The sequence below is a fragment of the Syngnathus floridae genome, chromosome 4 (genome assembly GCF_059516105.1).
Source record: "Syngnathus floridae isolate MCC-2025c chromosome 4, RoL_Sflo_1.0, whole genome shotgun sequence".
Classification (NCBI taxonomy): domain Eukaryota; kingdom Metazoa; phylum Chordata; class Actinopteri; order Syngnathiformes; family Syngnathidae; genus Syngnathus; species Syngnathus floridae.
In genome coordinates this window covers 12444551-12455454 of record NC_142416.1, presented here as the reverse complement: position 1 = coordinate 12455454, position 10904 = coordinate 12444551, and the positions used below count along the sequence as shown (strand labels likewise).

Sequence of the window (10904 nt, the reverse complement as noted above, 5' to 3'; positions counted from 1 at the left end):
ATGTTTATATACGTATATATACTACATCTAAAGGGTTTTGTTATTTTTTCTTTGCATGGACTTCATAACAGTCCAATCCTTAAATCTCTATGTGCTGAAGACCATAAGGTGTTATGACACATTTATATTTTTAATCATTACTTCCAGGAGACGTTAAAGTGATGAGATTGTCAACAGCAGGCTTGCACACTGCTTGACAATAAGCATGCTAATTCACTGACTCATTGTGAGCGTGTTTGTGTGCGTGTGCTTGTACTTTTCTGGTGATAACAATGAAATATGATTCCAATAAACCATAAACCCTGTGTGCATTGTTCAAGTGTGTTTACCAGTGGCATGTGGATGACGTGTGCACGCGTGTGTGTACTTGTATTTGAGAGCTTCCACAAGAGTCCTTTTCATAGAGCTGATAAAGCTGCACTGATAAAGTCTCTGTTAGCACTTTGGCCAATAGGCTTGGCAAACACACTTCACATACACACACATACACTTTTTATGAGGTCACATATGTACAAATGGAACTTTAATTGCAGGCATACACGTGCTTGTGAGGTTTTGTATGTGTCAGATCATCCTGGGATTTTCAGGTTGACCAATGTGCGGTGTTTTATAGTTTTGCTATTATTCGATTGTTTTTAGTCATTATTTTATAAGAGCAATGGGTGAACAAAAAAGTAAAACATTTTGAAACTGTGGACGGAAACCGGAAAGCACAATTGAGAATTATTAAAAGTTTCCTTGAAATATCCAGACAGAGTGTCCAGTGGTAATCATTGAAGGTTTTCCTGTATCTTAAGTGAACTTTACACTCTGTATGACTCCTAGATTAAAGTTTAACAAATTGATTTTAAGGCATCTTCTAGTGGATGATCTGCAAGACATACTAGTTTTTGCTTTTAGCATAATGTGTTTTGGGATCTACTTACTCTCATTCAAACTCATCAATAATACACCATTATGAGGTTTTGCATATACACTATTACTAAAAATATATATTTTCAATGTTGGTGTTTTCAATGGTGTCTTTGTAGGCTCAGAGAAGAAACAGTGCAGAAGATTTGATGAATTTTACTCAAAGGAAATCACAGAAAAGAAAAATTATGACAGACCTGAACTGATGAACCTGAAGCAAGCAGCATAGAAAATGCGGATTAAATTTACAACTGAAAAAAGGTCTCTGTAGGAAAATGTTCTCTGTGCATGCAAAATAGAATACATAAACCATTTTTATTTTGATGAGCACTTGTCTGGTTATCAAAACATGCACCATAAATCCTCGAAGACATGACAACGGAGCCAAGGTGGATTAAAACAGAACAGCAGATTTGACTTAGTCGCCAATCTTTGCAAGAGGCACAAAAAAGATAACAGTAGTTTTTAAGCATCTTATCGGCAATGGCCTTCTCTGAGGATGAGAATAAATAATGTGCAAAAAGAAAATAAGAACAACAAACATCTTTTGATTTATTTACTTTAAATTTAATAATTGAATGTTTAGAAATGAATATTTCCTTTGTTAGAAGACGAAGTAGTGGAGGTTTTCACCAATAATGGTCAGCTATAACCTTTCTAGTTCTACTTTATCAGCATGATGTAACATTGTTCTAAGACTATCTCTCACTTGTTAATTCATTCAGAATAAATAGAGTCTAAAATGTATGTATATTAGGGGTTCTATGACCCAGGTGAACATTCTGTTTTGCTCCCCATGTTCAGTTTTAAGAATCACAGCAGTGAGGATTCTTGCAAAAAAGCCTGTAGGCTACCACCATCTGCCGCTGTGATTCATGCGTTTGCAACATTCATATCCATCTCACTGCCTCCTCCAACGATTTTTGGGTTTCTCCTCACACTCGGGGCCATCGCAGCTGCCGGAAGGTAGGGTGCCAGGTGCCGGGGCAGGTTTTGCCGGAGCGGGCGTCTCCTTGCTGACGCTCATGAGCAGAGCTGGGAGCTCGTAGGAAATGGCCTTCTCTAAACGGTCCAGCATGCAACCTCCCGTCCAGCTGCAGTGGTAGCACAGCTGCTGGAAGTTGGACACCGGATTGACGCCAAAGAAATCCTGATAGGCCTCCTTGCTGGGGAGGTCAAACTTGCTGACGTTAGTCTTGGCCAGAATGGACTTGAAGATGTAGTACTTGTCCGGGTCAGTGACAATGTCGTGAAACACCTCATGGGGATCGCTAAACCAGCCCAGCTTTTCATGGTAGGTCTGGAGGTAGCGGTCAACAAGGAGGGCGTGAATGCGCACTCGGATGCCATGCTGCCGGATGAATGCAATCTTATTTTCCATCTGGTTCTCTATCACCTGTAAGAAGAGCGACAAAGGAAGAGGGAGTCCATTTTCACATGAGCTGGGAAATGACTCTTAACAATGACGCTTTCTATTGTATGATTTTTTTTTTTTAATTGTTTTATACTTGATAGTCTGGTTTTTGGTGCATGGAGAGCCACCCAAAATGTTAGGATTGGACTAACTCGACTTCTACCCTTCGCATGTATGATTTCCACATGACTCAAAAAGGTGACAAGTGAAAACATGTTTCTGTATAATCTATTTACCAATTAGTTTATCAATTGATCATTTAGAAACTGTTTGATTGTATGGGAATGTTCATTGACTATGTATGGCCTGAAGAAATTGAGACTTTAATTCAACATGTCATTATTATTATGATTATGATTATTATTATTATTTTTTTTTTATTATTATATTTGAGGTCGTACTTTGCAATGATGTGTAATATTGCTGTGAGTGGTATATAACATTACTTTACATTAATATTACTTATCTTTGTAAAGGCAAAATATTTGATAGCTCTTATATGAGTATTGTGCAAGTTGTGGTTGGTATATGATCAATTAGTCAATTCATTGTTTTGTTTTTCAATATTATTTTTAATGGGAGCTTTCTTTTAGTGTTCTGAACTCCTGTTTCCATGGCAGTCTTATTGATTAGTTGCCATTAGGGTTGTGCCATAATGAAGGTATGCATGGATGTACTATACGCTTATTTTCTCGACCATTAATTGTGTTCAGGGTCACAAGAAAGGTGGAATCAATCCCAGATTACTTCTTAGAAGAGTGAAAGAAGCCCTGAAATGATCAATCCTGGTTTGAAGTTTAAGTAGTGACAACAGACTGTCGGTGACTGCCACAATGTGTCTTCTAAAGTGCAGTGCCTACTATTGTTGGACTTTCTTGCAGGTTTTCTAATAAAACTGTGTAAAACAAGACCTACCTGGTTCAAGTCTTCCAACAGAGAGGTCTCCTCTTTCATAAAGAGCTCTCGGCTGGTATCTACTGCGTAATCCTGAGTCCAAAAAGAGCTCACGTACACCCGAGGAGGTTCTGTGGCATTGATGAGGGGTGCCATGCTCCAAAACAGGGCTCCATAGACCCTCATCAGATCCTGTGTGGTGAGACTGTCAGCCTTGTTGAGGATGATGCGGATTTGGGACTCCCGGCCCTTCATCTGCCTGAAGAGCATTTCTAGCTCCCCTCCCACATCAAGTTTGGTGGGGTCAAAAACCAGGAAGATGAGGTCAGCTCGGTCAATAAACCACTGGCACACCTCGTTGTAAGGGTATCCTGATGGGGGTCAGGACAAACGACTTAGTCTAAGTTCTCAGTTGCATTTCACAACAAGTAGTTACAAAACAACCATCGGTCCAAACCAGTTGAGAATCACGAAAATGTTTTACCTCTCTCCTGCTGCTTGCGGTTCTCAATAATGCCAGGAGTATCAACGATTGTGACCCTCTCCAGCAGCTTGTGAGGCATCTCAAAGCCCACCAGCCTTTCCAGGAAGCCCTGGCCAAACTTCTCCAAGGGCGAGAAGGAGCGCGAGCTGTCGGCTGCCATAACGATGCCCTCTACGGTTCGATACTTGTCGCCGTGCATTATTACGGTATACTCAGAGGTCGTGGGTTCAGCACCTGGTCGAAAGGTGAGTAGAACAGTATCACTGAGCTTTAAATACTGTAATGTTCCAAGTAATAAATCGTTGGCCACTAGCATAATTGTCTAAATCATAGTATAGTTTTTGGAAAACATAAAAAAAGGTATTTTTGGTTGGTATTGTAACAAAAACAACAAGACGGACAAACAAGGGGAAGGAAAAATATCCAATAAAAATACAAATTCTGTTCTAAATATTTATTTTTCCTGTTTTCCAAAAATATTTAAATATGGCCATTATGCTATGTGACCGACTATACGTATTTAATGTAATGCTGTGGGAAGCAAACAATGAGGACCAAAAATATGGGTGTTAGGACTAGTTGAAGTCATAGTTCTTACCTCCTCATTGTTGCATGTTTAAATTGGAATGAGTTGCATATATTTCTAAAGTTCATTATGTATTGTGAATATCTTCTGCATCTGTGACTAGTCATTCATTTTGGAAAACACATTGAAGCAAAATCATTTACCTGTGTATAGTTCTTGTGGGGTGTCTTTAAGACCCAGCAGGTAGTTGATCATGGAGGACTTGCCCACACTCCAGGGTCCAAGGAACAAAACCATGGGCTTATAAGTAATTTCTCCATCTACAATGTGGATGAAAAGAGAACAAAACCAGATAGTAACTAACTCCAATTTTGTTTCTAAAAATAAAAATCACAACGCTCCAGAGTTTTCAGGACTTCTCTGACCTGATTTCTTGTGCCATCTTGTGGTCATAATCTTAGTTCGTTTAAAATTAAGATGTGGCGCTACCTATCTTGGCTCTGATAATTACTAGAACCTCTTTGAAATACGCAGCAATTATATCCGATACAATACAACTTTATTTATATTTGTCAACATGGTCAGTGTGATTTAACCTGTGACTTCATGCTGCCTGAGTTCATTGTACTTGAAGGCTTGCTCCAATGGTTTGATGGCTGTGTGGTGGATGTTCAGTAGCTTCTTCATTGCAGCTGGAGAAAAACATTGTAGAGATTGAGAACATGACAGGTCAAAGGTGGATATGAGACATTTCGGGTCATGTGCTACAGTGGATACTTGGTGTTTGTTACTTCTCTTTACTGAATTTCAGATTGACTGTTTGATTCGGTTCTTACCTGACAACTGGCCTGAAGGTTCAGCAGAAGCCAGTCGTAGTGTGTCTTCAATATGGGCGCGGTCCCTCACTGCTGGACCTTCATTTGCCTTCCCTGATTGGCAAAGTGGACGATCAGTCAGAATGGTTGACGCTACTAAACCTACATGTGTAACTGCATAACTGACTTGTTCATTTATGTGGGTATTCATGTTTATGCTTTCAACCTTTTTTTTTCCAAACAAAATCCCCATGTCTAATGTTTCCGAGTGTTTGGACCACCTGTGCTCAACAGCACAGGATTGACTATTATATCACGTCTATCAGTCTGTTCGCTTCCTTTGCTATTTTGGTCTGTTTATTTCTGTACCAGAGGTTGTTGCTAATTCCTCTTTAGCCACACACAGTGTCATATTCTGTGGGATTGAAGTGCCTGGGAAAGAAAGACTGGAAGCTGAGAATGATCTTTTAAATGTCATGACCCATCATATTGAAATGTTCATTGCACGAATGGCAGTTGCAAAATCCCCTAAAAATCAGAATTGTAAAGTAGGATTTGGACTGTGTTGAATATTGTGCTTGAATATAAATAAATACAAATTTAGCATCTAATTTCTGTGTGTGTAATTGTACTGATTATTGTGTATGGCTGGAACTACACTAAACGATTACCTGTGGCCTGTGAAGACTCCTTGACCTCATGGGTCTCTTCAGACGTTTCAAGATCTTCCACTGTTGCTTCTTCAACAGACTCTGGTGTGACTTCTTCAACCACTTTAGGAATGACGTCTGGCTCTGCTTCAGGCTTTGAAATGGTTTCTGGCTCAGAAACAAGTGTAATTTCTGGTGCATCTACTCCGATTTCATGATTGGTCGTGTCTAGTTTTTCTTCCTCAGGGTCAGCCAATACTTCTGGTTTAGATTCATACACTGCTTTGGGTTCTGATAATACTTCCAGTTCAGCTTCAAATTGTGATTCAGGCTCTGGTATCATTTCTGCTTCAGCTTCATGTTCTGCTTCAGGTGCTAATATCAATTCTGGTTCAACTTCATATTCTGATTCAGGATTTAATATCTCCTCTGGTGCAGGCTGGGGTTCTGTTTCGGGCTCTGATACCTCTTCTGGTTCAGCTTCAAATTCTGCTTCAGGTTCTGATTTCACTTCAGGTTCAACTTCATATTCTGATTCAGGTTTTAATATCTCCTCTGGTTCAGCTTCGGGTTCTGTTTCGGGCTCTGATATCACTTCTGGTTCAGCTTCATATTCTGCTTCAGGTTCTGATATCACTTCTGGGTCAGCACCATGTTCTTCTTTGGGTTCTGCCAAGACTTCTAGTTCACTGTCATAATCTGTTTGAGGTTCAGATGTAACATCAGTTTCGCTGTCATAATGTGCTTCAAGTTCAGATGTCACTTTTGGCTCTGCAGGTTCAGCATTCATTTCAAGAATGTCTTCTGGCTCTGATTCAGCACCATCAAAGGCTTCTTCTTGCACAACATTCTTTAGCACAATTTCCTCCTCAACTACTTCTCCCTCTTGTGTCTCCTCATCTGTTTCTTGAAACAGTTCCTCCACTTCAGAATCATCCCCGTGAGGGATAACTTCTTCATCTTGTGGCAATTCATTCTCTGCATCTTCACTTTTGTCTTCTTCCATAATATCTCCTGCAGAAGCTACATCTACACCAACAGCTTCATTCTCATTCCTTTCCTCTACAATGAATGTCTCGCGTTCATCAGATGCCAGCTCCTCTTGGTTCTCCTCCACAGCTACATTTTGGAGAACAGCTTCCTCTTGTTCTTCTGCATTGCTAATTTCCTCATCGGTGGAAGCCTCAGTTTGCGCCATCCCAGCTGGTTCTTCTTCACGCTCTGAGGCTGAATCTTCTTCGGACGCAGCTGGTGTTGGAGTACAAGGTTGACACATTGGCCTCTCTGGGGCCGGGGTGTCGTTGGACAAAGTCTGGCTGGGATGCTCCTCTGCCGCACCACATCCGCAGGAGAAGAGATTTGTCTCAGGCTTCTGGAGCCGTAGAGAAACCAATGGCTCTTCATCGGGGATGGATGACCCTAAATGGCAAACCACAGAAATAAAGAAGAATGGAGACCATGTTAGCTTGAGGAAAGATGGGTTATAGTAACATATACACATACGCCGCACCCACAATATTAGGTACTCCTGCACAATCTAATAAGGTCCAATATGAGATGGATTAAAACGTCCAACTTTAAAGTTTTGGTTAACATCGCTCTCCACATTCACAGGGCATAAACACGAAAAGGTTACAACCTCAATTTAATTTTAACTGTCGACTCGTGTGAACAGACGGTTGAGCACATTCTGATGGCAGCTAATATAGTATATGTATAGACAGTACAGTTCACATTACACGGTGGGGTCAGTGAAAAAAGACGACAGGCGTAAGCAGCTGACGCTGCTTTTATGCACGTTTGTCAGTCTTGAAGATTCTCTCTCTTGAGATATGATCAATTTGGCTTGGTGAAGATCCAAAGCCACTTTCAAGTGATGTAAATATGCAATCCAGTGTGAACTGCTTTTATTGTATTTACGGTTGCTTACTTTTTTTTTCCCAGATGGGATTTTCCACAACAGAAACAAACATCTCACTGCAGCATACTCACGCTGGTGAGATGAGAGCCAGCATGTAGAAGGAAGCGCAAGAAGAACCAAAAACAGCTGCTGGAATGAGATCCAGTTCAATGAGATCCAGCTTGCTGTTATACAAGATGACAAGTTGCCTCTTTGGAAGCAAAGCTTTTGACTCTGGCCCCAGTCGTTATGGTAATGGGAGCCAGACTCCCCATTGGCCACTTGGATGAGATTTGGGTCTGACCTTCCGAATGGACTGATTTCAACAAGACAAGAAAAGGGGTGTGCTATAGTTTTTGATCTTTAGTGTTTTTTGGCAAAAGCACGTAACTGAAATTATGGAGAATAATGCATTGAAAAATGTGTTTCCTTTAAGATTATTACATCACACAACAGTAAATTGACAAGATAACTTTGTCCGGATTGTAGTGAAACTGATCTTTGGTTTGTTTGCAGGAGTTTGCTTGAACGTTAAATTAATTGTGATCTATTTTGATATTGTTTTGTGCAAATTGGCTCGGATGACTCATTTGTCTTGCTTTGTTGATGGTGAAGCCTTAATAGTCTTAAAACCTTAATTCAAAAACACAATGTACCTTAATATACGATTGCGTACATGGGTTTGGTTCATGTGATTGGATTTATCTGTACAATGATGCAAGCAGTATTCTCACTCTTGCAATACTCCCCCATTCTCTCCCTCTATTTCAAGGTACTGAATCACATATTAAGCTATTTATTGCAGCTGATGTGCTTTGCTGGCTTATCACTTGCTGTCAAGATTGTCATCATTCAAGTTAATGCGTCAAATGTCACAGGTTCATTATGCCATCATAGTGCCGGCAAGTAAGTTTCTCTTAAAAGGCTGTTTTGTCATCTCCTGCCCCACGGTGATGGCACCTGGAAGTCCGGGTAGATTATGCAGTGTGGTGAGATGTGCTGAATGTCACCTTTCTGATGCAGAAATAGGCCCACAATGAGTCATAGGAGGGATATTTGTGCTTCTATTTTATTTTTAGGGGGTGCAATACGTCTTCCCGCTTGGCAACTGCTTCACTGGTTGTGCAAGACCGCTTCTTGCAAAAACCTTCAGCAATATATGCAACAGTAGATGTGGTGTCTTAATATGGGCGTGGATGAGTCATGATTTAATAAACCGAAATTCATGCATGGGGCTTACAAAACGGTTGCCACTCCCATTGAATGAAATATTTGGAAATATATTTGGCGGTTTCCAAGTGAAGAATAATTTAGTGGATAGATTAGACTGAAACATTACATTTTGCAGATTTCCATTTTATTCCAATTCATGTTCTCATAGTTGAGAAGCAAAATTCACCCGTTTTTTTATAAATCTCAGGAAGCGGCCATTTTGCCACTTGCTGTCGACTGAATATGACATCACAGGTCTCAGACACAACCAATCACAAATCAGCTTTGAAAAGCTGCTGAGCCGTGATTGGTTGAGACCTGAGACCTGAAAACGGTGATGTCATTTTTAGTCGACAGCAAGTGGCAAAATGGCCACCCTAGAGATGGATAAAAACAGGGGGATTTGGAAACATTAATCAGAACGCTGTGTTTCAACTGGTTGGGCTGCGCAGAACATATTATTGCAAAGATAATTTGGGGTTGATTTTTCTTTTAATGATACACTTTTGTATATTCTTGCTTGGGACTTGATTAGCATATTACTGCAAGCAAATCTATGCAGCCTCCATGTATTGGTGTCTTGTACATAATTTTGCGGTTCTCTTTTAGGCACTGCGATACTGGAACTTCAAAATATTGAAATAACATTGGATTGATAAATACGCTCCAATTAATGTATCAGTGTGTGTGTATTCTTTAATAACAACATCTATGGATTGTGGAAAGCCACAAAGAGATCAGTAAGCCAAGTATCTGGTGACGATTCAGCTTGACAAATGCCTGACATGTGACTACAGCTGTTTGCAGGCTACCAAATGAATGTATTCAAGGACACACTAAGGATATCCTGATGAAGTTTAAAACATCAACTAATAATACACACACCTCTTAATAGCTAGTTCAGATTCATCATAGTACTTAGAATTAAAGTCACTATTGTATTGTGAGATCTGTAAAGCATGAATGAAAAACAGAAGAAAACTGATTCAGTGGCAAAATAACTTGTTTCATTTTAATTGGTGTTTTTAGTGAATGTGTGTTGGTGGGTGTATGTAGTGAACACAAGTCAATCTGACAGTGCTGTCTCTCCAGGGCAACGAGAATGAGCAGCAGGCAGAACATTTTCCATCAGCTGGTGTCCCGCTTCAGACTGACATTTCCAGTTTACACCCTCAAAGCCCCAAAGTGCACTTCATCACATCTACAAACATTTTCTGCAGGATTGGTATTTTTCATTACCTGAATTCCTAGTTATACATTATTTTATATTATATTTTGACCATGGGAGAAAATAATTCAAAAGGTCCAGTTTGCCAGGTCACTTTCTGCTCCCTGAGCTATAACTTTGTGTCCATGTTAAAAGCACACAACTATGGTGTAGTCATTCCACTACTGTGTAGAAGCACTCCCTCACCAAATCCTCATGAAGGCTGCACTTCACAAACACAAAAGCACCACTGCACTGACATGTTGCAGTACAAATGCCAAAGCCACTCAGCCATACCTGCAGTAGACAGAACCAGGAGAGCCACAACGCAGCACACATGGACCAGAGACTTCATTTTGGCTGCCAGGGGCCTTCCCCTCCTCTTCCCAGGATATTTATACCCCGTTCGGGGGCATGTGCACAGTGGAGGTAGTGCACAGCAACTGTTTTGTGGCCCTGATTGGCCATTTCACCAGCTCTTCAAAGCTTCTATGCCTACTTTGGATTTCAGCACTAAAAAAAAAAAAAAAAAGAATTATGATTATAGTGTAGTATATACACGATACTATACTGTAGTATACTATGAAATGTTGATGATTTCAAAGTAGTCACGTGTAATTCTAAAATTAAAAAAGGAGGATAATTTCTTGAGTCGTTACACTTAAGTGAATGTTTTGTTTTCTCTGTCTCTCTCTCTCTCTCTCTCTCTCTCTCTCTCTGCAAATAAATTTGAAGGATTGTCAAAGGTATTTCAATAAATCACACCAACTTCAGAATATTTTTTCAGAATATTTTCTGCAATTAAATTTGAAGGATTGTCAAAGGTATTTCACTCAATAAATCATACCAACTTCAGAATATTTTACTCGGTCAATCCAGGTTATTCTTGT

General features: G+C 40.0%; 1 protein-coding gene across 1 annotated transcript; it reads right to left on the bottom strand.

Moving 5' to 3' along the window:
- Positions 1-1052: 1052 nt before the first annotated feature.
- srla (sarcalumenin a) lies at positions 1053-10648 on the bottom strand. The gene is made up of 8 exons (XM_088372315.1): positions 10312-10648; positions 5717-7114; positions 5067-5159; positions 4827-4922; positions 4434-4550; positions 3705-3938; positions 3242-3591; positions 1053-2308 (listed from the first exon to the last, which is right to left on the bottom strand). The coding sequence occupies exons 1-8, from the start codon at positions 10367-10369 to the stop codon at positions 1814-1816; spliced, it is 2841 nt and encodes a 946-aa protein (XP_088228441.1). The 5' UTR covers positions 10370-10648; the 3' UTR covers positions 1053-1813.
- Positions 10649-10904: the final 256 nt, after the last annotated feature.

Bases quoted from the DNA above. Each gene is read 5' to 3' on its own strand.
- srla (XM_088372315.1), bottom strand. From the start codon at position 10,369: ATGAAGTCTCTGGTCCATGTGTGCTGCGTTGTGGCTCTCCTGGTTCTG. The intron at 3,592-3,704 runs GTAAAACATTTT...GACCCCCATCAG, and splicing joins CCGCAAGCAGCAGGAGAGAG to GATACCCTTACAACGAGGTG. The intron at 2,309-3,241 runs GTAGGTCTTGTT...CTCTTCTTACAG, and splicing joins TGTTGGAAGACTTGAACCAG to GTGATAGAGAACCAGATGGA.